The sequence below is a fragment of the Loxodonta africana genome, chromosome 6, assembly GCF_030014295.1.
Source record: "Loxodonta africana isolate mLoxAfr1 chromosome 6, mLoxAfr1.hap2, whole genome shotgun sequence".
NCBI classification, from domain to species: domain Eukaryota; kingdom Metazoa; phylum Chordata; class Mammalia; order Proboscidea; family Elephantidae; genus Loxodonta; species Loxodonta africana.
In genome coordinates this window covers 43,600,919-43,628,288 of record NC_087347.1, presented here as the reverse complement: position 1 = coordinate 43,628,288, position 27,370 = coordinate 43,600,919, and the positions used below count along the sequence as shown (strand labels likewise).

Below are 27,370 nucleotides of genomic sequence, written 5' to 3'. Positions count from 1 at the left end.
TGGTAAATACCATTTTAATGGCATTTAAAAATTATTTTATTGTGGTAAATACATATATAACAAAACATGTGCCCATTAAAGACTTTTTACATGTACAATTCAGTGTGGATGGAAGCATTTTAACAGCTAGAGCAAGACATTGCAGCACTAGCAATAAAATTTCATCCTTGCTGTGGCAATCTTGAAAGCACGTGTCTCAACAAAGCCTCCACCAGTCTGGAGCTCTCAGTGACTACAATGAGCAGAGTCCATGTAGTAGATGCTGTGGTGAGCTCCTCAGATCCATCCTTAAGGACTGAAGCACTCTTTCTCCCAACTGCTGGAAATGTTGGTGGCTGACAGCTGTCAGCTGGGTCCTTCTTTGAGAACTGCTCTTGGCTAAAGAGAGCCATCTCCCTCAAAGTCACATTCCTTCACTGGGTTTAGCTCACACTGAATTACTGGCTGATGTGGGGGTATAAAGACCTGACATCCTGCCTCAGTTTAGGACTATACTGAAGGGCCACCCCAGTTCCAGACCTCCCTGCAGGATTGGCTGAAGCCTCTGTTATAACTGTATTGCAGTTCCACTTCTCCTTCTGCAGGATCCTGCTTCCCTCAATTCCCACAGTGGTTGTTCTTGAGAGCTTTACCCAACAAACTTCCTGCATGCAAATCTTAGTTTCCTGAGCCATTTAACCCTATGGACCAGTTCTGTTCTGTAACACATGGGGTCACTATGAGTAGGAATTGACTCTAAGGCAATGTGTTTGGTTGTTGGTGTTTTTCTAGTGAAACTGATTTGTGATAGCTCCCTGATGATTTGTATCCAACGTGTAGCATGTACGAGAAATAAATCTTTGTTGTAACAAACTGCTAAAATATGGGAGATATTGTTATAACCTAGCCAGCCCTGCTGGCACAATGGTTAAAGCATTCAACTGCTAACCAAAATGTGGGCTCTTGGAACCCACCAGCTGCTCCGTGGCAGAAAGATGTGGCAGTCTGCCTCCTTAAAAGATTTACAGCCTTGGAAAGCTTATGGGGCAGTTCTACTCTGTTTTATAGGGTCCTTGTAAGTCCGAAAGGACTGACTGGCAGTGGGTTTTGTTGTTGTTGAATGCCTTTCTTATCTTAACAGACAGGTCCACTGCCAAGTTCTAATTCTCTATGTTCTTTCTTGCTGTGAGATATTACAAAGAGCAGCAAGAGAAGAACGTTGCTTATCTAGTTATTTATGAATCATGTATTTTTTCATTTTTTTTCACTTTCTAGGACCCTTTCCTTTTTCCCATATAGTTTACCAGACATTTATGACATGTATAAGGGTGCTTACTGTTTCTTAGAAAATTTTTTATATAAGTAAAAATTGAATAATCAAGTACTTGATCCCAGGTTAAGGAAGGAACTCAGTATACTGTACTACCCATTAATGAACTTTCTGCACCTCTAACATACAAATATCTCTGAATGTTAGATCTCATTTCTTGAAAGTCAAGTGGTGAAACAATATCACTTTCTTGCTTTAGGCCTTTTGGGCAAAATGAAATAGAGTAGTAATGCTAAGCAATCAAAGCCTATGCTCCTTCTCTCCCACCCCTTTTTTTTTAAAAGGGGTTTTACTGTACAGAAACATATCTCTTTCTGCCCGAAATGTAAACAGTATAAAAATATTTCAACTTAAGAGTCTGAGAATTCTGGGTTGGCATTATTACATCCCCTAATTATAGATTTTTAGTATGATAACAGCAACCAGTTTAAGGAGTGTGGAGATTTATTTACATCAAGTTCAGAGAAAGAGATAAGAGACCTGAATAAGTAAAGAGTAGGCCTTCAGAAGCGTATCTATGAATGCATCCTTTGAACTGCCCTTAGCCACAATGAAAGACCAGCAAAACCAGCCTTCAGAATAACCCTTTGCTTTAAGTGGGGGAGGGAAAGGCTAGAATTCATTTCTAAGATTGCCCTCCCGACGAATTTTCCACTTTGCAGCTGAGTATTAAACACAGACTTCCGATCATGGCGCCACGCACGTCACCTTCTCCCCACTTCCTAGCAATATCCCACCCAAGTCGGCCTGATCTCGCAGGGGTGTGTAAGGGCCGCAAGGGCAGCCCCTCCTCTATCCTCGTTGCTTGGGTACCAACAGACTTGCAAATCAGAAAAACAGACAAGACAGATCCTTTCTGGATCCAGGGAAGCTGCTCTACAAAGGCGGCGGGGGGTGGGGGGTGGGGGGTGGGGGTGGGGGATGCTTCTCATCTCCTCGGGTACGAAGACTTGCCTCCACTCTAACCTGAGGCAGCATCTTCCCACCGCAGTCGTGCTCTCGCAAGGCCCCGAGCTTTTGTGAATGAAGGCCCACCCTCAGAGCAGTGGAAACCGCACTGCAGAGACAGCCATGCACGTACAGCCGGATGCTTTACAGGAATTTTAAAAGAAAGCGCTTCCTTTCTGGCTTCACATCCTTCCAAATGTTCAATATTCCTGTTAGTTAAGAAGGGCGAAGAGAATTGGTGCTAAAAGAAAGCAGGATACCAGTAAGAGCAAAAACATCTATTTAGGGGTGGTCTCTCCAGTTCCGGCTTTTGTGTGAGTCAGTGAGGGGAACCCGGAGAGGCCAAGGTCTCCGGTTCTGGGAAAGGCGGGTCCGTCTGGATTCTTTGGGCTATGGAATGGCAGGCTCTGGCCCCTTAAACAATGGGGCGGTTCTGCCCCTAGAGGCTTTACTCCAAGAGTCCGGGAGGAGATCGCGACGCCCCAGGGGCTCGGAAGAGTTTGCCGAACGCGGGACAAAAGGTGTGGCCGCCATCTCTAAAACATATTCACAAATCCCAAGTCATCCACATACGGTAGCTATGCGTATGTGGAGGAGAAAAGCCATTGCTGCCCACCGCGGGCTGCCGGCCGCAACCGTCCCTCAGCTATTCACGGGCGAGACTCGCGGGGCGAGGACCTCGGGGTCCACCTCAGCTAGTCCGGGAGCGATGGGCGGGGCTGGGCGGAGCCGCGAGGGCGCAGGCGCAGTGCGGGCCTAGTGGCGCCGCCGCCCGCGCTGCACCACAGGCGGGAGACAAACAGGGCTGGGCAGAGCCGGAGACTTAGGAGGAGGAGGAGGAGGAGGCGGTGGTGCTGGCGGCGGCGGCGGCGGCGGGGGCGGGGCGACTCCACTGACCGGGAGCGCCGCAGACTGGCAGCTGCGGCGACTCCCCCCTTTGTGTCTGGTCTGTTCGAGCCACTGGAAGTGCTTCCCGGAGGGGTGCAGGGTGTCTCGCCGCCTCTGCCTACCCCTCCCCAGCCACCTACGTCCGCCTTCCCGCCGCCCCCCGCCCTCGGCCCGCGACGCCGGAGCTCCGCCTGGAGCCCAGAGCTGCGGGAGAACGAGGCGGCGGCGGCGGCGGCGGCTTCCTAGGGGGGTTGCAATTCGCCCACAAGAACCACTGAGGGGAGAAGAGGCTTTCATGGTGGAATCTACCTCACGCAAGATCGAGCGGCAGGAATAGACTGGAGGAAGGGAGAGGAACGCACCCGCGAAGGTGAGAAGAGGCAGCCTCTCGGCCCCTCCCCTCTGCTCCCGTCTCGAAGCCCTCACAGCGCCGCCGGCCGGCCCCTCCCCTCCCCGCTTCCCGTCGCCCCTCGGCCCTCCGGCCCGGCCCTGCCGGAGCCTCGCAGTTTTGTTCCGCGAAGGCGTGAAGGCTGTGGGTTTGTCCATGGAGGCAAGCACCTTTTTCGATCATCCAGCCGAGGAGGAGGATTTGTTGTTCTCGAGATCCGAGTGAAGGAAGCACCGAAGCGAAAGTTAAAAAAGAATCCTGCCTGCCCTCCCGAAGCTGCGGGCGATGCGACTCGCGCCGCCGGGCGCCGCCGCCGCCCGCCCGGCTTCGCCCTTGCCGGTGGTCGGGAACTTGTTCTGATCCTCGGCGCCCGCGTCGAATCCCCGCCCTCCCCTGCACCCTGGATATGTTTTCTCTCCGACCTGGATCTTTTTTTGATATTGTGAAACTACGAGGGGAATAATTGCGGGGATTTCTTCTCGGCCCCCTGCTTCCCCCCGGACATGCCTTCAGTTTGGGGGGCCGAGGCACCCCGTCCTAGGCGAGTGACCCCCCCCAGCCGCGAGGGAGGAAGATGAAGGCAATTTCTGCAGCGGAACGAAAGCTCTGCGGCTAGGTCCTCTCATCTGCCATTAGTCCTTTCAGACCGCACTGTAATCCGGGCTGGAGAAGTCAGACGAGAGCGAATACGCCTCCCGGCCCGATTTCTCCGCCCGAAGTCACTTGCCCGATTCCTTTTCTTTGCCCGCCTGCTTCTTGGCTGGCCCAGGGATGACTTCCTCGCTGCGGCGGCCGTGGCGGGTGCCCTCGCTGCTGCTGTGGGCCGTCCTGCTGGTCAGCACTGCGGCCGGTGAGTAGCCCCGGCTGGCACGTCCCGGCCGCCTCCCCTGCTGGCGGGAGGGGCAGCCCGCAGAGGCCGCTCGGAGTCCGGGAGGGCCAGCAGCCAGGGGCCTGCGCGCCTTCCCGTTCCTTCCCGGCGGAGAGCCTTTACTGTTTTCCTGTGGTTTCCGAGCCCCACTCCCATATTCCCCACCCCCTCCCCCACCGGTTAAAAAAAAAAAAAAACACATATTGGGTGTGGTATCTTGACATTTTTAGCTGTGAGGTAATGCAAGGATTAAAAGTAATATTTTAATCACTAGTGAACAGTGCTTAGTATAAAATCTTTGGAAACTGAGCTGTAGGTTTTTTTTTTTTCTAAAATAGGCGGATTTGGTTCACGGTAGGAAGAACAACTATGGAAGACACACTTGAACCTTTATCACTGTTTGGGAATCAGATCACTGGGAATCCATGTAACTTTCGTTACTTAAAAATGTTACAGAATGGATAGAATAAATGTTGAGGAAGCCAGAACTGTGATACATTGTATACATGTATCTTAATACATTGGATAATACTGGAACTATGTTATCATTAGCATTGTTTTGGTCCAAAGTATTTAATTATATGCCCATTTTGTCAGTCTGGACACTTGTATTTTATATGCTTTTGGAATTATTGGGAACAGAAGCATTCCTGGCATCCGTTGGCTTTCCTGAGACACTTTGGCCTGACATCAGACTTCTAGGAGATTTGAGTCCTGAAAGTTCTTTGACATTTTAGTGAAAGCTTAAAGGGAAATGGTAGTCATCCTTTCCTTTGAATATTTTCTTCTTAGTTCTTAGATATCTTAGAAAAAACTTCATGTTCTGTTTGCAGTTAAGAACATGTAATTCTTAAGTTTGGTTTATGATGGCTGAAGAGATTATGCATTTAAAAATGAGTAAAGGATATGACAGTTTTCCAGTTTTCTTTTTGTAAGTGTTTAATTTGTACACTCAATAAATTTCTCATTGCTGTATTAGACACAGGGTTACTTGCTTATTTTCATTTTAGCAGTCTGCACTGGGAAAAGACTGAATTTGAAGTTACTTTTTGCTTTTGATATTGTTGATTGCTATCTTTAGGATAAATCTATAGTTGTGTTAAAATAGAACTTCTGAACTGAATGTATTTTGAAACTTTATTTAAACTCTTAATCATCACAATTCCTTTTGGGATAAAAATACATGATTTTTCTCTTATTTTCTTTATATTGCCAGCTATTTAATATCTCTAGCTGTAAGCCATGTGGTTTATGTAAAATATGAAGCGTTAAAGGCCTTAAACTTAAGCAGTCGTTCTGTGAGCACAAATCTCAGAGAACAGAGACTTTTCAATGTTCTTGTTATTTTTGACCTTTTTAAACCGTAGAGTCTCATTTATAGTGATATGCTTATCATTTTGTGGTCAGAACTGATAAAATTAAGATAAAAACCACTGACTTAAAAATCAATATAATTTCTATTTGGTAAATGAAATATTCTTAGAATTGTGACCCTTAAAAGGGTTGAATTAAAAGAATCACTGCTTAAGAGTGATTTTAGTCTTTTTTTTTCCTTAGTATTGCATTGCAACAGATGCGAAAATTTGTGAAGCTGGATTTCAGAGCTATAACAATTACGGATAGTATTTATTGAGCACTTGCTATACACCATCAACTGTTTTAATAGCTTCACATATATTTTCTTATTTGATCCTCATGACAGGTTATTATTATTATGCCCCTTTTACAGAGAGAGTGAGGTACAAAGGATTTAAGTTACCACACAGTAAGTTCTTGAGCCTACATCCTTTTTTTTTTTTTTTTAAAGAATTATACTTAAAAAAAGAAAAAAAGAATTACGACCAGAGGAACAACTAATCTGGTTAAAATTTAAGTTCAATATCCACCTTGCAGAGAATGCATAGAGTGAAGCAAGAGTAGAATCAGTGGGATGTGTTTCTAGGGAGATGGCTGCGGTTGTTCAGGCAAGAAATTGCTGGTTTAGATTAGGGTATGGTGCCATCGTCATTATCGTCACCTCATTAGCCAGAAACCTCTGGAAATAAGATAAACTCTAGGTGCTCTAACCTGACTCTGATATGTTTAAGCAGGTAACAAAAAGGAAGGGGTGCAGGCTATTGGAAAGATAGAAACTACAGAATCCAGGGAAGATTAACAGCTAAGTCTCAGAAGGGCGAGACTAGGACAGCTCTGGAAGCCTCATCTGCAGGATTTGCAGATGTTCTCTTGAGCTAGCTGTCAGCAAGGCAAGCCACAGAGTATAGTTATGGCTGTGTTGGAGACTCACCCCTGAGTAATGGGGGCCCACCCTAAAGAAAGGGAAACTGGGTATTCATCTGTGCTATTCAGCATTTTCTATGGCACCAAGTGTGTGATAGGTTTACTGTACCCTGTAATGGTAGAAAGAGTAGGCATAATTTTTATAGCATCCTCGCTAAAGCATCCTTATAAGATGAGGCCCAGCCCTGTTTCCTTTGAACTTTTGATTAATATAACCTGCATCCGTAACTACCACATTGATGATAACAACTCTTCACTCTAACTGGAAACGTGAGCTAGGGAGTGCCTTCACCAGATCGGCCTTCAAAAAGAAGCAGGGACACTTGACAGGATCTAGGTACAGCATTAGCCATGCAAATGTCATGGTTCTGAATGTGGAACCTTGCTTTGCCTGTCATTGGGATGGCTAGTGCAGCTTCATGAAATTTAAGAAGATTGGAGAGGGCCTGTGTGGATTTGGGATTCATAGATGCAGTGATGGAACCAGACAGGTGCAAATAGTGCTGCTGAACAGGAAAATAATACTAGAAGACTGACTGATACCATATCCCTCTTTTGGGGAGGGGGAGTATGGATACTCCTCTATTTATTTTGAATCCTTCTTTTCCACTTGTTCTATCTAGTTCTTGGGCTCTTTAATTCAGCTGGTATGCAAAAAATAAAAATTTATGAAAAATAAGATGTGCTTGTTTGGTTTACAAATAAATCCTTAATTTTAACAAAATATACTACAGGTATTATTTAAAGGTCAGCTTATGTAATGCATTTGAAATAATTCACTTGACTAGGTTTCAACTTGCATGTAGCTCTGTAGGAACATATATATTGTCTAAAGTGAGATTCATCTAGTTAGTGTTCTTGGGCAGTTAGTGAGGAACCGGAAGTTTACTAATCTTTAATTTTGTATTTCTCAAAGTGTGGGCACTGCAACAGAATCATCTGGAGTGATTCTGAGTCCTAACATCTAGACACACTGAATGGATTCTCGGGGACTTCTATTTAAAAAAAAAAAAGCAAAAAAACTTTCAACCTGAAAGATTCTTGGGCAAGTTTGAGAACTACTGTCTTATATAGTCAGTCCTGATTGTTTGAATTTCTTAAATACGGTGATTCAGTCAACTTTTGCTGCATAATAATTGGCAACCACAAAATCTTAGTGGCATACAACAGTATATATGCATGATTCTGCTCCAAGTGTCTCGTTCTGGGACCCAGGCTAGAGGGAAGGGTAGCATTTATCTGGCAGAAGCTTTTCTCATGGCAGTGGCACACATGCAAGAGGGCAGGCTCAACCCCACTAGCACACTTCAAGACTCTGTTTCTCTATCATCCCATAGACCAAAGCAAGTCATATGGCCAAGCCAAAATACAAGGAGTAGTGAGGTTTGCCCTTAATCAGGCCATGCAGTATATGGATGTATAATATTGTTTCAGGGGAAGTGAAGAATTGGGGCCTTCAGTCTACCATATGTGGTCAGGAAGATCCTCCAGGAGGAGGGCTACTCTTAACTACTTGAAGGGCCAAACTCTTTTATTTATTTTCTTGTTCTTTAGGTGGAAGTTGACAGAGCAAATTAGTTTCTCATTAAACAATTAATACACAAATTGTTTTGTGACATTGGTTGCCAACCTCATGATGTGTCAGCAGTCTCCCCTTATCCACCTTGGGTTCCCCATTTCCATTCATCCAGTTTTCCTGTCCCTTCCTGCCTTCTTGTCTTTGCTTTTGGGTTGGTGTGCCTATTTAGTCTCACATACATGGTTGAACTACGTGTGTTACTGTTTGTTTTATAAGCCTGTCTAATCTTTGTCTGAAGGTTAACCTCAGGAGTGACCTTAGTACTGAGTTAAAAGGGTGTCCAGGGGCCATACTCTCAGATTTTCTCCAGTCTGTCAGACCAGTTAAGTCTGGTCTTTTTTTTGTGTGTGTGTGAGTTTGAATTTTGTTCTATATTTTCCCTCCCTGCTCTGTACAGGACCCTGTATTGTGATCTCTGAGAAGTCAGTGGTGGAAAACAGGCACCACCTAGTTGTCCTGGACTTAGTCTGGTACGAACTCTTGATTAGGTCTTTGCATAAAAATCATAGGAACCTTACTTAGTCTGTACAAAAGCTGTCCGGTGTGTGGGCTGTGGTGGCAGTTGTATTCGTGTTGGTGTGTGTATGAAATGAGGGAAAAGAGATATCTAATCCATACAAGGATAACACTTTTCCTTCATTAAAGGCCAGCTTTAACAGTGAAAGACAAGAAGTTGAATATTAATTTCTAATTGGTAAATTTTAATTAGAAAAAGTGTAAAGTCATTGTAAATCAGCTAATACGACTTATTTTGATACTCATATATTGCCTTGCCATTGAATATCAGTTTTATGTATTCACGTTGTCTTCCCAACTTATAATGGCTTCTAGAAGACAAGGTTCACGTCTTAAATTGTTTTTGAACTCTACCGTATTGCACATAGAATATGTTAAGAAATACTTAGTGAAAGAGAAATAAGAAGGAATTGAAGCCAGGAAATATTCTAGGATTGCTTACTGACTCAAACGACTTATTAGTAGCTTATTTTTTCTTTGTCCCAGTTTCTTTAACTATAACGCAGTTTAAGTCATGGTGGAAAGATCATTTTCCTAAGAGTTAATGAGACCTGGATTTGGTATGATTCTGTGCAAATGTTACTTAACATAGTTTTCTCAGTTGTAAAATGTGGAGTTGGACTAGAACGTGTTTGAAATGCAGATTCCTGGACCCTGTCTCAGATTCACTGAATCCAAATATCTGGACACAGAGTCTTGGAATCTGCATTTTAAGCAAACACTCCAGGTAAATTTTATGTACCCAAAAGTTTGATAACTGCTGAATCTGTGATATCTTTTGATTCTCAGGTTCCATGACTTTGTTTCTACTTTTCGTGCTAATTGTAAACTACTCTGGATATTTTACTCAGTCAACATTGAGACCAAACTTTTAGGTCGTGTTTTAAGCAATTACCCAAAATCTTTTTCTTTTTTATAATGGACACAATTTTTTTTTCTTGACTGTTCTTAGTCTTAAAAGTGATATGTTATTTAATGAAAAAGACTTTGTTCATGCAGTATTTGCATACGTTAATTTAGTTTGTATTTTTATTTGGGCCATTTATTTTCTTCCTCGTTCTGCCAAAAAAAAAAAATTACTTGTTAGTTAAAAAAAAGTGGCTTTACTTTTAGTAAATTTGAGTAAGTATTGTGGAGAAAGTATAGATAAAGAGATTAGTGCTAAACTAAATTAGACTTGAAGATATTGTTTTGATTTTAGTTACAAGTTAATATTCCATGGAACCATCCAGAAGGAAAATCGCATATATTACATTCTTCTCCACTGAAGAAGAATTGTATTCTGATTTGATTGATGTCTGCTGGAAAAAAGTAAATATGGATGCTATTATGAATTTTGACTAACTTGCACATCACTTAGACTTCTTGAAGAGACTGTCATATTATCAAACTATTTTTCCTTCTAGTTAAATGATCTAGTCTTTACATATCTTTTCCGAACCAGTGAAGATGACTTGGGTAGAATTTTGAGTGTAATAGACTTGAGTCATTTTTTTTAAACCTTTTTTTTTTTTTGGTCTGTGAGATGAATGTGACAGCTGACTACTAGATTGTGAGAATATATGTAATTTATGTATAGTCTTTGTGGGGTTAGAAACAAACCTGTAAATAAATGACATCAACATTTTATAACATATTGCCTTATCAGAACTATTAATAACTTAAAAACATATTGCATGCCTTTAATTGCATATGATACAGTAAGTGTTTGACTAAAAGCGTTTCAGACGAAGTTTATATTTCAATGAATAACCACAAATATACACCCACTGGAGCAGCAGGAAAGGTAGGGGAGCCTTAAGAAATAGTTAAAATGTGGTAGGAGAACTGAAGTATCCAGTCAACAATAATCTATTAGTGCTTCTTTTGTACAGGGTTCTTTTTAAAGTGTTATAGGGGGATACAAAGGAAAATAAGAAGGGTTGCCTCCTACTCCCACACCATCACCCCTCACCATCTCATGCCATGCCAAAACTAAACCAAACCCGTTGCCGTCGAGTGGATTCTGACTCATAGCGTCCTTATAGGACTGAATAGAACTGCCCCATAGTGTTTCCACAGAGCAGCTCGTAAATTCGAACTGCCGATCTTTTGATTAGCAGCCAGACGCTTAAACAGTGCACCACCGGGGCCCTCTCATGCCATAAGCCTGAGTATATCGCTTTCTGAAACAGATGTTAGATTTCATGCTATTTGAATCAAAGGTGGGTACTTTGTAAACCTTTAGCATTATATAATTTCTTCCCTTTACTCACCTTTAGGGTGAGAAACTCCTCTAGGTATTCTGTAACACAGCAAAAGAAACATGTCCCTGAGTGTCTTCTAGCTGACCTCCACTCTCCTTTTGTTTCTTTTTTCTCTGCCAGCCTTTTTTTTTTTAATTGTTGATGAAAATATGCACAGCAAAACCAATTCAACAATTTCTACAAGTATAGGACAGTGACATTGATTACATTCTTGAAGTTCTGCAACCCTTCTCATCCCCTTTTTCTGAATTGTTCCTCCTCCCCCATTGACACAGACTCGTTGCCCCCTAAGTTTCCTGTCTAACTTTTGAAGTTGCTGTTGTCAATTTGATCCCATATAGATACATTTTATAGCTGATGATATATATTGAATTAGGACAACAAAGGCGTTATAGAAAAAGTTAGGGGTATGACATTCTTTAATGAAAATTTAAGAATATAATTAAATATGAATATCATTAGACTAAACTTCAGATAGAAAGTTAAGAAGGTTAGACATCCTCTACAATCCTGTCTCTTTTATTCATTTGTTTAGAAGCCTTTTAAAAATAAATAATGCCAAGATTAGTTTTAGCTCAGCCTTTGACCTAGTTATTATACATTCCAAATCAATGAGGTCCAATTAATGACATTAAATATTTTTTTATTGTGTTTTCTGTGAAAGTTTACATAGTAAATTAAGTTCTCATTTGACAGTTACTTTACAGTTTGTTCAGTGACGTTAGTTACATTTTTCACAATGAGTCAACATTCTCTTTTATCATGTTCTATATGTTCTGCTTCCGGTACTCTAGTTTCCCCGCCCCGTTTTTTTCTCATCTTTGCTTTGGAGTAATTGTTGACCTTTTAGTCTTACATAGGTTTTTTTAAATAGAAGCCTGTACTCCAAGTAATGACATTTAACTTTTTTTGGTGACATTTTAACTTTAGGTTAGTATTTTTTTAAGATTTGGTTGACTCTGTTCTTTTTGTTTATTGTTAATGAAGATAATTTATTAATGATACAGTGATTTTTATTGATTTAACCGTTCCTAGTCTGAAAAGTTGAGAAAATAACTGGTTACTTAATTTTACTTTATAGTATGTAGGTTATGAAAGAGGATTTTGATGGTTATACTTTAAATTATAATTAAACCTTTAAAAATAACTTAAAGATTTTTGTTAGTAGATATTTTATTTCTTTTTCGATGAGATAAACTGAAAAATAGCTTTTGTTATGGTACACATGAAGTATGATAATTTTTATCAATTTGCCAGTCCTAAATAACCTATTAGGAATGTTTTGGGAATTTTTGTTGTGCCCTACAGATATTATTTAGATAGGATTTGGCATATGGTAATCTCTGTGTAGTAAATCATGAGTTTTGTTTTCTGTGTTTTCATTTCCTGTTTCACAATTCTACTAGTTGGCAGGATTAGGCAATTTTGATTTTTTTTTCCCTTTGATTAAAAAAAAGTTTAAAGCATCTAAGAAATAATTTTGTAATTTAATCCTTGTCATAACATACTCTATTGGAGAGCATTTTTGATCAGAGATCAGTTGCTGAAAATGAAGAGAAATTTACTGTCCTTTAAAATTTTGTTATTTATAATATTTTTTCTTACAGCCACCTTTGCTCTTACAAATTCATTTTTTTTTAGTTTACTGATAATTTTGTTTTTTGTGTTACTCTTTCCTCTGTTTTCATATTTATAATTAGAGTTTTCAGTGTTCTTTTACTACCTTCCTATTCTTTTAGAAATAAATACCAGAGATAAACACTTAGAAAAAAAGTATGGATGTTCTTTGAGCAGCACATCTAATAGACTCAGAGGAATTTCATTACCTAAAGAACTATAGGAATTTCTCACTCTTTATCAGTGAAGCGTAATATCATTTTCTGGAAAGCCAGAGCAGTGTGATAACTTAGCATCCTTTTGTATCCAGGCACAACAAGGTATGCTTTTGAAGGTAGCAGATGTGACTTAACTAGAAAAAATAAACTCCTGTTTTCCTATATGTTGAAACGTGAAACATGTGAAAGTGTTGCAGGATCATCTATAGAGTCCCGTCAGAAAATTTCCTCTTTTGAAGTAATTGTCAGAGGGACTGGGGTCTTGTGGATGACCATTTAATTTCTGGAGTAAATATTTCTGTAAATATCTACGTATCAATGATGACCATAGAGATTTTGTAAAGCTCCTTTTTAAAGGTTATTCTTTTTTGACATATCAAGGAATCTGCATCAGATAAGATAAAGATCCACTCTGAGTCTTCTGCATCTGATTATTTTCTGTATTTTCTTTTTACATATTCATTACTTCTTTGCATTAATAAGCTTTTTCCTTATTTAGTCATGATACAGTTAAAGACTGACATATCCTTCCATACTAGTTTTTTTTTTTTACCATTATGCATTTTAGTTTTATATAATTTTATTTGGAGTATTGAATATTTGGCAGATGAGGAGGGAAAATATGAAATATGAAAAATGTTATTTTTCTCTCAGTGCATTGTTGCATGTAAAAATATAGCAAATGAAAGCTATAGTAAACCTATTTTGCGTATTGATATTATTGGCCAATCAGATACAAGTCCTATGTCAGCATTTTAAAGTGCTTGTTACAGTGAGGTAAAAGAGAACAAAATAAATCTTATTAATACTTTTTTAGATGTATCAGAATTTTTGCATGAAATCTTCTAATTAACTTTTTCACCTATGTAAAATCCTTTTAGAATATTTTTTAACGGTGGAAAGCTCAACAACATTACGATTCTTGAGTTTTATGTTTTCTTTTTTGTGAATATGTATACAGCGAAACACAATCCCATTCAACAGTTTCTGTAATGTTCAGTGACATTGGTTACATTCTTTACATTGTGTGAACATTCGTATTATTTCCTTTCTAGTTGTTTCACTTCCATTAATGTAGTCCACTGCCCCTCAAACTTCTCATCTATGCATTAGATTAACTGTTGTCCAGTTGGTCTCACATAAATAATTTTTTAAAAAAGTGCAGTACTCAGGGGTGACATTCCTTACTTTTTGAGCTAACCTGCTGTTTAGTTAAAAGGTGACTTCAGAGGAAGTTTTATGTTCTTGATAACATTTTCCCTTACTAGTCCCTTAATACTGTTCTCTCCATTGAATTCCGGAGGTATTTTAAGACCATACTACTCATTTAAACAAACAAACAAAAAACCCCGTTGACGTAGGGTTGATTCTGACTCACAGTGACCTTATATAGGACAGAGTAGAACTGCCTTATATTGTTTCCAAGGAGTGGCTGGTGGATTCGAACTGCTGATCTATTTGGTTAGCAGCTAAGGTTTTAACCACTGCATCACCAGGGCACCCACTACTTATTTAGGGCTTTGTATGTCACTAACGGAAACCCTGGTGGCATAGTGGTTAAGAGCCACGGCATTAACCAAAAGGTTGGCAGTTCAGATCCACCAGGAGCTCCTTGGAAACTGTATGGGGCACTTTTACTCTGTCCTGTAGAGCCGCTATGAGTTGGAATCGACTCAGGGCAGTGGGTTTGGTTTTGGTATGTCCCCCAAAATGTTATCTTTTTAATTTTGTTGTTTTATTTCCCCAATCATATTTATAAATCCTTTAAAGAAGGGTAGTTTTTGTATACCCTCTTCTTAGCAGAGATCAGAAGCACCTGGAGGGCTTGTTGAAACAGATTGCTAGGCCCCACCCATAGAATTTCTGATTCTAGAGGTCTGGGGTGGAGTCCAGGTGGTGCATTTGTTAATTACTTGCCTGCTAACCAAAAGGTCAGGGTTCAAACCCATCAGCCACTCTGTGGGAGAAAGATGTGGCAGTCTGCTTCCCTAAAGATTTACAGCTTTGGAAACCCTGTGGGGAGCAGTACTACTCTGTCCTGTAAAGTCAGTATGAGTGGGAATCTACTACAGGGCAATGGGTTGGGTTTGGCTAGGTCTGGGGTGGGGCTTAAAAATTTGCATTTCTGGTAAGTTCCCAGGAAATGTTAAATAGTGTTGGTTGGAGTTCTACACTTTAAAAACCATGGCCATAATAAATGTCTTTTGAATGACGTTGGTTGAACTAACACATATTGGTTATGGATGCTGTTCTTAAAAACGTCTCGCATAACTCTGGAGATTTTTATGAAGGCCTTTGAAAAGTACTGGCTTATTTCGTGTAGTCCGTGGACTAGCAGCATCAGTATCACCTGGGAACTTGTTAGAAATGCAAATTATTGTGCCCCACTCTAGACCTTTAAAAAATTACTGTGGTAAAATACATAACATAAAATTTGCCATTTTAACCATTTTGAAGAATACAGTTTAGTAGCATTAATTATTATATTCACCACATTGTGCAACCATCACCACTATTTCCAAAACGCTTTCATCACCTCAAACGGGAACTCTATCCATTAAGCAATAATTCCTCACTCCCCCCTCCCTCCAGCCCCAGTAACCTCTAGGCTATTTTCTGTCTCTGTGAATTTGCATATTCTAGATATTTTGTGTATGGAATCATACAGTATTTGCCCTTTTGTGTCTGGTGTATTTCGGTTAGCATAACATTCTTTTTGTTGTTGCAGCATAATATTCTTGAGGTTCATCCAAGTTGTAGCAATATTAGTATTTCATTCCTTTTTATGGCTGAATAATATTCCATTGTATGTATATGCCACATTTTTGTTTATCCATTCACCTGTTAATGGACACTTGGGGTGTTTCCACATCCTAGACCTTTTGAATCAAAAATTGTAAGTGGAGAGGGTAGGGGAAGGGCTTAGTAATAATGTGTTTTAACAAGCCCTCCGGATGATTTTAATCCATTTTAAAGTTTGAGAAGCACTGTTTTAGACAGTTTGGAGCCTTATCTTTAATCTGAGTTGTGTATCAGAATCATTTGGGGGCTTATACCACATAGATGTGTCTGGCCTGACTCCTACTCCAAAGGAATGAAATGATTCATCAGGTCTTGTGGGGTTGGAACTTGTGACTATTAAAAAGACTCCCCAGGTGATTCTAAAAGGTAACTTCAGTTATTAGCCACCACTTTATTGCTTTTGAAATATGTCAACAGGTCCTATTTTGGGAATGCTGGAATGGCTCTGTAAGTATTTCAGACTCTATTTGAATTATTCTACCATCTTTTTTCGTATGAGTAGTCTTTCTTATATAAGAGATACAAGATTTGTTTGCATGTATGGGAGGTGAGAGAAATATATGAATTTTTTTCTTTATAGGAGCTCATATATATTCCTATAGGTAAGGTGTTCCTAAATCACTTAAAATATGTTACCTGGACCAGACTTGTCAACTTAATATTCACCATGTTTGAACCCTAACTAGAGATGCATTCTTAAAAAAATTAAGAAGACTGTTAACATGATTTGTTGGGAGATGGAGCTTGGAAGTTGGGAGGCAGGGTTGAGAGGGAGCTTTTTTTTTTTTTTTAATTCTGTTGCATTTTAGGTGAAAGTTTACAACGAAAATTAGTTTCTTATTCACAAATTTATTCACAGATTGTTTTGTGACATTGGTTGCAATCCCTGCAACATGTCAGCACTCTTCCTCTTTCCCTTTATGCCCTGGGTTCCCTGTGTCCATCCAGGTTTCCTGTCCCTTTCTGCCTTCTCCTCTTTGCTTTTGGGCAGGTGTTGCCCATTTGGTCTCATATACTTGATTGAACTAAGAAGCACGTGTTGTTGAGAGGGAGCCTTCACTGTATGCTTTTTCGTACCTTTTGAATATTGGAACATGTGGAAGTATTACTCATTTAAAAAAGACATCAAATTAAAACAAGAAAATTTTAAATAGTTACATTTTCCTTATAAATGATGTTGTTGTTAGTTGCCATCAATTTTGACTGAAAAAATGGTGCCAAGTGTAAAATTGGTGTGGCAGGGAGCCTGACCTCTTCTAACTTCATGATGGAGAGAGATAATCATTATCAACAGCCCAAGGCTGATTGCTGTGAGGTGGAGGTTCAGACATACCTCCGCCCTCTGACCTTTTTACCAATTGTGACACCAGCGGTCCCTCCCCCGGCACACTCTACTTCTCTGCTGGGTTTGATAATTCATTGCAGCGGCCACACAGAACTCGCAGACCATACGCGGATTTTATTAGGGAAGTAACAGGTTATATTTCAGAATCGGGACCATTCAGGATACAGTTCTTTAGTCAGACAGCTTCTCCACCGTGCCTACAGGCAGGCCTCTCCCTGGCCCTAGGCGCTCTCGGCCCCTCGACCTCTTGGACTGGCCTGGCCTCTGTCCTGCTTGGACAAGTGTTACAAAGCTCTTTAGCTCCACTGATAAGTACCCAGAGGCACCCCACTTCTTCAGTAAGCCTCAGCCCAAAGGTGCTCAGCTCTGTAGCTTTGTGGGTCGGCAAGCGTAGCACCTCTGAGAAGTGCCTTGAGGTACCCCACTCCTCTAGCAAGCCTTCTGCCTGAAGGCATTTAGCTTTTTCATGCCGTAGGACAAGAAGCCCACCATGCCATCTCCTGCAGGTCTCCTGGTTCTGCTGCCCTGCTGCAGCTGTTTCTCTTGCCATCTTCTGTTACAACTCTCTCTCTCTCTGTGTCTTGGGTCTAGGAGGTTCTCAGTGCAGGGATCCTGGGTCCAAAGGATGCACTCTGCTCCTTTGGAGTTCTTTTTTGGTGATAATAAGGTCTCTGTCCACCTCTGGGATGGCTAATTTGAAGCCTAGTGGGATGGCAAAACTGACTATCCTCTTGTTAGGGTTCCATAAACCTTATTTGCATGGTCCCACCCCCATAAGGTTACCACGAACCTTATTTGTATTATTAACAAGCTATCTAACCCCATTGGTGGGCCAACAGCACCTTATTTGTGTTGTCCCACTGTGTCATTTGGTGGGAGTTGTAAGACCATGGGAAGAAAGGCCATATAAAAGCTATCCATTACACTGCACCAACTTATGGTGACCCCATGTGAGCAGAGTAGAACTTCTTCATAGGATTTTCTAGGCTGTAAAGCAGATCGTCAGGCCTGTTTTCTCAGGCACTTTCAGGTGGGTTCTAATCGCCAACCTTTTGGCTAGTAGTTGCATGCTTAACTGTGCTACCCAGGGACTCCTTTCAAAAATCATGCATAGAGGAAAAAGTAACTTTACAATGGAGAAACCTGGCAAACACTAACTTGGCCAGGTATTCAAAGTTAACATCTATGATAGTAATACATACTATCAACATGGTAAGTCATGTTGATAGTATGTATTACTGATATGTGGGCGAATGGCACTTCACCTCTGTAGTTTTCCTCCCAAAAGCTCACAACCCCAGTCTAATCATGAGAAAAACATTAGTCTCCCACTGAGAGGTATTCTACAAAACACCTGACTCTAGTATTCCTCAGAAATGTCAGTGTCATCAGAAACAAGGAAAGTCTAAAAAACTGTCACAGTCCAGTGGAGCCTAAAGAGACATGATGATTAAATTTAAGGTGATATCTTGGAACAGAAAAATGACATTAGGCAAAAACTAGTGAAATCCAAATAAAATGTGGAGCTTAGTTGATTCCTTAGTTGTAACAAATCTACCAGAGTAATGTAGGACATTAACAGTAGGGGAAACCCAGGTGAGGGGTATATGGAAACTCTGTACTATCTTTGCAGCTTTTCTGTAAAACAAATACTATTTTAAAATTAAAAAATTATGAAAAGTACAAACAAGAAGGAAAATAAAAAAATTCATAATTCTGCCCACCTGGATATTAGGACCATTAATACTTTGATTTTCTTTTAAACCCTTTTCCACGCACACGTAGACGCACATTTTAAAATGATACCACACTGTTTATATGTGTGTGTATGCACGTGTATATATTGTTATAACTTTGAAACTTGCTTTTTTTCTGGTGATATCCTGTAACTAGATCTACATTTACTGTGTTTTCCCATTATCCTCTAAACAGAATGATCAGTACTACTATTTTATTCATCCTGCAGACAAGCAAATGGAGTACATGGAAGACCTGGGATTCAAGCTTAGGCCTCTGTGCTTCCAAAGCAAAGCGTTCATATAATATTTACAGTGTTAGCTGGAAGTATAAAATATTTAGAATATTTTAGGCATCTGAAAATCTTTTTGATATTTTAATTTTTCAGGAATAATGGCCCAGACAGAACTATGTCTTCACTATAGCCTCTTATTTTTTTGTAAATGGCAGCAGGTGTTTCAGGTTTTATTTTTGTGTGTAACATTCGAGTGTTGGTAGATAATAAAAGTTTTCATTGAAGACTAGGAGTTTCATTTTTGGAAAAGAGCACCAGTTAGATCAGAAGAGAGATGACATTTAGTTGAGGATAGGTTTTTAATGTTTCCATCTGTTGTTAGTGATTAGAACCCCTAGGGGCCAGTCTAGTGTGAAGAGTAACATTTTATGTGTAGTTGCTACACAAAGAACTCTATTGTGATAAGAAAGGCAAGATTAAAACCATACCAAACCCGTTGCCATCAAGTCTTTTCCAATTCAAGAGATGAATTTATTCATGGTACTTATTGATGTAGAGTTTTACGTGGGAGATCATTTTTTGCGGGGGATACTTAATTATTTTTTCCTTTGGGTAAGCCAGTGTGTTAGCTTGATTAATGGTTATCAAGAATGTTAATCTGTAAATTCGGTTTAGCCTTTAGCACCAACTTTTTCATTTATTCAGCTGTTCTTTAGGAATCATTATTTTGCCCATTTACTTACATTTTACACATCTGTCAGTTTGCCCTACTGTGGTGGCTTGCATGTTGCTGTGATACTGGAAGCTTTGCCACTGGTATTTCAAATACCAGCAGGATTACCTTTGGTGGACAGGTTTCAGTGGAACTTCTAGACTAAGACAGATCAGGAGGAAAGACCTGGCAGTCAACTTTTGAAAAAAATGGGCAGTGAAAACCTTATGAATAGCAGCAGAATGTCGTATGATAGTGCCGGAAGATGAACCCCTCAGATTGGAAGGCACTCAAAATACAACTAGGAGAGAACTGTGTTTAAGTAGAGTCGACCTTAATGACGTGGATGGGGTCAAGCTTTCAGGACCTTCATTTGCTGATGTGGCATGACTCAAAATGAGAAGAAACAGCTGCAAACATCCATTAATAATCGGAACATAGACTGTGTGATGTATGAGTCTAGGAAAATTGGAAGTCGTCAAAAATGAAATGAAAAGCATAAAGATTGATATTCTAGGCATTAGTTTTTATGGGTTTTAGTGAGCTGAAATAGACTAGAAAAATCAAACCCATTGCCACTGGTCGATTCCAACTTAAACAACCCTAGAGGAAACCCTGGCGGCATAGTGGTTAAGTGCTACGGCTGCTAACCAAAGAGATGGCAGTCCGAATCCGCCAGGTGCTCCTTCGAAACTGTGGGCAGTTCTACTCTGTCCAGTAGGGTAGCTATGAGTTGGAATCGACCCGACGGTACTGGGTTTGGCTTTGGTTTTTTGGTATAGGACAGAGTAGAACTGCCCTATAGGGTTTCCAAGGAGTGCCTGGTGGATTTGAACTGCTGACCTTTTGGTTAGCAGCCGAACATTTAACCACTGTGCCATCAGACAATCATATGGTCTACTATGCCAGGAATGACAAATTGAAGAGAAATGGCACCATGCATATTGTTAAAAAGAACATTTTAAGATCTACCCTGAAGTACTTTGTCAGTGATAGGATAATACTCATACACTTACAAGGAAGTTAATAATAGTTAATATGACTGTTATTCAAATTTACATACCAACCACTAAGGCCAAAGACTGAGAAATTGAAGATTTTTACCAACTTCTGCAGTCTGAAATTGACCTAACATGCAATCAAGATGCGTTGATAATTACTGGTGATTGGAATGCAGAAGCTGAAAATGAAGAAGAAGGATTGGTAGTTTGAAAATATGACCTTGGTGATAGGAGTGATGCCGGAGATAGCATGATAGAATTTTGTAAGACCAACGATGTCTTCGTTGCAAATACCTTTTTTCAGCAACAGAAACAGCGACTGTATACTTGGAACTCACCGAATGGAATACATAGGAATCAAGTCGACTACATCTATGGAAAGAGATGATGGAAAACTCAAATATCGTCAGTCAGAACAAGACCAGGGGCCATCCTCAGAGCAGACCATCAGTTGCTCGCATGCAAGTTCAAATCAAAGCTGAAGAGAATTAAAACAAGTCCCCAAGAGCCAAAATACAACTCTGAGTATATTCCACCTGAATTTGGAGACCATCTTAAGAATAGATTTGATACACTGAACATTAATGACTGGAGACCAGATGAATTGTGGAAAAACATAAGGACATCATATTCAAAGAAAACAAAAGGTCGTTAGAAAGACAGAAAAGAAAAAGGGACCAAAATGGACATCTGAAGAGACTCTGAAACTTGCTCTTGACATAGAGTAGCTAAAGCAGATAGAAGAAATGGTGAATAGAAGATTTCAAAGGGTGGCTCTAGAAGACACAGTAAAATATTATAATGAAGTGTGCAAAGACCTGGAGTTAGAAAACCAAAAGGGAAGAACGCAGTTGGCATTTTTTAAGCTGAAAGAACTCAAGAAAAAAATTCAAGCCTTGAGTTACAATTTTGAAGGATTCTGTGGGCAAAATATTGAATGACCCAGGAAGCCTCAAAAGCAGATGGAGGAAATACACTTGGTTGACGTTCAGCCACTTTGGGAGGTAGCTTATGATCAAGAGCTGATGGTATTGAAGGAAGAAGCCCAAGCTGCACTGAAAGCATTGGCAAAAAACAAGGCTTCAGGAATTGATGGAATACCAGTTGAGATGTTTCAATAAATGGATGCAGCACTGGAAGCTCTCTTCTCTGCCAAGAAATGTGGAAGACAGCTACTTGGTCAGCTGACTGGAAGAGATCTGTATTTGTGTATGTTCCAAAGGTGATCCAACAGAATGTGGAAATTATTGAATAACATCATTAATATCACCAAAACCAACCAAACCAAACCCACTGCCGTCGAGTCGATTATGACTCATAGCAACCCTACACTCAAGTAAAATTTTGCTGAAGATCATTCAAAATTGGTTGCAGCAGTACATCAGCAGGGAACTGCCAGAAATTCAAGCCTGATTCAGAAGAGGATGTGGCTCAAGAGATATCACTGCTGATGTCCTATGGATCTTGGCTGAAAGCAGAGAATACCAGAAAGATGTTTACCTGATCTTTGACTACACCAGGGTATTCAACTATGTGAACCGTAACAAGTTATGGATAACGTTGTGAAGAATGGGAATTCCAGAACATTTAATCATGCTCCTGAGGAACCTATACATAAACCAAGAGACAGTCATTTGAACAGAACAAGGGGATACTGCATGTTTTAAAATCAAGAAAAGTGTATGTCAGGGTTGCCTCCTTTCACCATACTTATTCAGTCTGTATGCTGAGCAAATAATCCAAGAAGCTGGACTATATGAAGAGGAACGAGGCATCAGGATTGGAGGAAGACTCATTAGCAGCCTGTGATATGCAGATGATACAACCTTGCTTGCTGAAAGTGAAGAGGACTTGAAGCACTTAACCGATGAAGATCAAAGACTACAGCCTTTGGTATGGATTATGTCTCAAGATAAAGCAATCCTCACAAATGAACTATAAGCAACATTATGATAAACGGAGAAAAGATTGACGTCAAAGATTTCATTTTACTTGGATCCATGGTCAATGCCCATGGAAGCAGCAGTCAGGAAATCAAATGACATATTGCATTGAGCAAATCTGCAAAAGACCTCTTTAAAGTGTTAAAAAGTAAAGATGTCACGTTATGGGCTGAGGTATGCCTGACCCAAGTCATGATATTTTGAATTGTCTTATGCATGCAAAAACTGGAAAATGAATAAGGAAGACTGAAGAATTGATGCCTTCAAATTCTGGTTTTGGTGAAGAGTATTAAATATACCATGGACTGCCAGAAGAATGAACAAGACTGTCTTGGAAGGAACACAGCCCGAGTGTTCCTTGGAAGCGAGGATGGCGAGACTTCATCTCATGTACTTTAGAAATGTTACCAGGAGGGACCAGTCCCCGGAGAAGGATATCATGCTTCGTAAAGTAGAGGGTCAATGAAAAAGAGGAAGACCCTCGATGAGATGGATTGACACAGTGGCTGCAGTGATGGGCTCAGATGTAACAGTGGTTGTGAGGATGGTACAGGACTGACAGTATTTCATTCTATTGTACATAGGGTCTCTATGAGTTGGAACTGACTTAGTGGCACCTAACAACAGCAGCATGAGAAATTCAGTTTTACTGGTTCCTTGCTGCTATCCCCCTTTTAAAAGCAACACAGTAGTCTTATATTTGTACTACATCCTACCCTAAGCAGTAGGCCCTCTGTTCTTTTCACTCTGCAAATGAAAATAGATTAAATTCAGTAACTGGAAATAGATTAAATTCTAGTTATGTGTAATTAAAAGTCAGTGTTTTAAGGCATGGTATATGGAAGTATATCAATTAGGATAAATCCAAAACCAAACCCGTTGCTGTCGAGTTGATATATTCATATACTCTATATTGGTCAGGATAGGCTAGGTTATTCTAAAACAATGGTTATTTCTTTTCTTTCTTATTGTGCATTAAGTGAAAGTTCACAATTCAAATCAGTTTCTCATACAAAAACTTATACACACATTATTATGTGACCCTAGTTGCTCTCCCTGTAATGTGACAGCACACTCCTCTTCTCCACCCTCTATTTCCCATGTCCATTCAACCAGCTCCTGTCCCCCCCTGCCTTGGCATCTTGCCTCCAGACGGGAGCGGTCCACATAGTCTCATATGTCTACTTGAGCTAAGAAGCATACTCCTTACCAATATCATTTTTCTGAAGAGTTGGCTTTGGGAATGGTTTTGGTTTTGGGCTAACAGAATCTGGGGGCCATGTCCTCTGGAGTCCCTTCATTTTCAATCAGACCATTAAGTCTGGTCTTCCTACTAGAATTTGAGATCTGCATCTCACTATTCTCCTGTTCCATCAGGGATTCTCTGTTGTGTTCCTTGTCAGGGCAGTCATTGGTGGTAGCCAAGTACCATCTAGTTCTTCCGGTCTCAGGCTGATGGAGTCTCTGGTTTATATGGCCCCTTCTGTCTCTTGGGCTCATATTTTCCTTGTGTCTTTGGTGTTCTTCATTCTCCCTTGGTCCAGGTGGGTTGAGACCAATTGATGGCATCTTAGATGGCCATTTGCTAGCTTTTAAGATCCAAAATGCCACTAACCAAAGTGGGATGCAGAACATTTTCTGAATACACTTTGTTATGCCAATTGACCTGGATGTTCCCTGAAACCATGGTCCACAGACACCCGCCCCTGCTAGTCTGTCCCTTGAAGTGTTTGGTTGTATTCAGAAAACTTATTAGCTTTTGGATTAGTCCACTTGTGCTGACTTCCTGTGTATTGTGTGTTGTCCTTCCCTTCACCTAAAATAATTCTTGTTTACTGTCTAGTTAGTCGATACATCTCTCTATCCTTCCCCACCTTTGTATCCATCAAATAATGTTTTCTTCTGTGTTTAAACCTTTTCTTGAGTTCTTATAATAGTGGTCTCATACAATATTTGTCCTTTTGCAACTGACTAATTTCACTCAGCATAATGCCTTCCAGATTCATCCATGTTATGAGATGGTTCACGAATTCGTGGTGGTTCTTTACTGTTGCATAGCATTCCATTGTGTGAAGATACCATAATTTGTTTATCCGTTCATCCGTTGATAGGCACCTTGGTTGTTTCCATCTTTTTGCTATTGTGAACAGTGCTGCAGTTAACATGGATGTGCATGTATCTATTTGTGTGAGGGCTCTTATTCTTCTAGGATATATTCCAAGAAGTGGGATTGCTGGATCATATTATGGTAGTTTTATTTCTAGCTTTTTAAGGAAGTGCCAAATCGATTTCCAAAGTGGTTGTACCATTTTAAATTCTCACCAGCACTGTATAAGTGTTCCAGTCTCTCCACAACCTGTCCAACAATTATTGTTTTTTTTTTTGGATTAACGCTAGCCTTGTAGAGGTGAGATGGAATCTCATTGTAGTTTCGATGTGCATTTCTCTAATGGCTAATGATCATGAGCATTTCCTCATGTATCTGGTAGCTACCTGAGTGTCTTCTTAAATGAAGTGCCTGCTCATATCCTTAGCCCATTTTTTAAATTGGATTATTTGTCTTTTTGTTGTTGAGTTTTTGCAGTGTTATGAAGATTTTAGAGATCAGACGCTGATTGGAAATGTCATAGCTAAAAACTTTTTCCCAGTCTGTAGGTAATCTTTTTACTTTTTTGGTGAAGTCTTTGGATGAGCATAAGTGTTTGATTTTTAGGAGCTCCCAGTTATCTAGTGTCCCTTCTGGTTGTGCATTGTTAGTAATGTTTTGTATACTATTTATGTCATATATTAGGGCTCCTAGCATTGTCCCTATTTTTTCTTCCATGATCTTTATTGTTCTAGATTTTGTATTTAGGTCTTTGACCCATTTTGAGTTAGTTTTTATGCATGGCATGAGGTATGGGTCTTGTTTCATTTTTTTGCAGATGAATATCCAGTTATGCCAGTACCATTTATTAAAGAGACTGTCTTTTCCCTAATTGATGGACTTTGGGCCATGGTCAAATATCACCTGCTCATAGGTGGATGAATTTACATCTGGATTCTCAATTCTGTTCCATTGTTCTATGTATCTTTATTTGTACCAGTACCAGGCTGTTTTGACTACTGTGGCGGTATAAGAGACCCTAAAATTAGGTAGTGTGAGGCCTCCCACTTTGTTCTTCTTTTTCAGTTATGCTTTATTTATCCAGGAATTCTTCCCTTTCCATATGAAGTTGGTGATTTTTTTTCCTCCATTTCATTAAAAAATGCCATTGGAATTTGGATCAGTGGTGCATTGTATCTATAGATCACTTTGGGTAGAATAGACATTTTTACAATGTTGAGTCTTCCTATCCAGGAGCAAGGTATGTTTTTCCACTTGTGTAGGTCTCTTTTGGTTTCTTGCAGTTGTGTCTTGTAGTTTTCTTTGTATAGGTCTTTTATGTCCCTGGTTAGATTTATTCCTAAGTATTTTATCTCCTTGGGGGCTATTGTAAATGGTATTGATTTGGTGATTTCCTCTTTAATGTTCTCTTTGTTGGTATAGAGGATCCAACTGATTTTTATGTTTATCTTGTGTGTTGATACTTTGCTGAACTCTTTTGTTAGTTCCAGGGGTTTTCTTGTGGATTCTTTAGGGTTTTCTATGTATAGGATCATGTCATCTGCAAATGGAAATGCTTTTACTTCTTCCTTACCAATTTAAATGCCCTTTATTTCTTTTTCTTGCCTAATTGCTCTGGCTGGGACCTCCAGCACAGTGTTGAATAAGAGTGGTGATAAAGGGTATCCTTGTCTGGTTCCCATTCTCAAGGAGAATGCTTTTGGACTCTCTCCATTTAGGATGATGTTGGCTTTTGGCTTTCTGTAAATGCCCTTTATTATGTTGAGGAATTCCCCTTGTATTCCTATTTTGCTGAGAGTTTTTATCATGAATGGGTGTTGGATTTTGTCAAATGTCTTTTCTGCATCAATTGATGAGATCATGCGGTTCTTGTTTTTTATTTATGTTATAGATTATATTGAGTGTTTTTCTAATGTTGAACCATCCCTGCACACCTGGTATGAATCCCGCTTGGTCATGGTGAATTATTTTTTTGATATGTTGTTGAATTCTATCGGTTAGAATTTTGTTGAGAATTTTTGTGACAATGTTCATGAGGTATATTGGTCTGTAATTTTCTATTTTTGTGATGTCTTTACCCGGTTTTGGTATCAGGGTTATGCTGGCTTCATAGAATGAATTTGGGAGTATTTCATCCTTTGCTATGCTCTAAAATACCTTTAGTAGTAGTGGTGTTAACTATTCTCTGAAAGTTTGGTAGAATTCTCCAGTGAAGCAGTCAGGGCCAGGGCTTTTTTTGTTGTTGTTGTGAGTTTTTTAATTAACAGTGGTTATTTCCTGATTTCACTATATGCCCATTGAGGATTGTCAGGGATACTGTGCCCATCATAGTCATTCGGGATTCCAGGTTGATGGAGAACTACCATCTTGAAAGTTGCTGGTTGCTGTACCAGAGGTAGAAGAACGTATGATATGGGTCTTTACGTTCTGCCCAGAAGTATCTCATGTCACTTTCACTTACTACTCACTGTTTAAAACTAGTCTCATGGCTTCTTCCAACTTTTAAGAGATGTGATCTTTCCAAGTGCCCAGAGAGGGAATTTGGGGAACAGAACCACTGATGGTTGAGGAAGTAATAAGATAAACCTGTGTTTATTTTTCTTTGAATTTTAAGACTTGTTCTTGCTTTTA

The 27,370-nt window shown here is 40.0% G+C and overlaps 1 protein-coding gene across 2 annotated transcripts in view; it reads left to right on the top strand.

Annotated features, from left to right (window-relative positions):
- Nucleotides 1-3,864: 3,864 nt before the first annotated feature.
- BMPR2 (bone morphogenetic protein receptor type 2) overlaps nt 3,865-27,370 on the top strand; it is a 154,250-nt gene continuing 130,744 nt past the window's right edge. For both annotated transcript variants that reach the window (XM_010602429.3, XM_064286803.1), the window contains exon 1: nt 3,865-4,383. In XM_010602429.3, the coding sequence (XP_010600731.1) occupies nt 4,305-4,383 (79 nt within the window). In that variant the 5' untranslated portion in view covers nt 3,865-4,304. The remainder of the gene's footprint in view (nt 4,384-27,370) is intronic.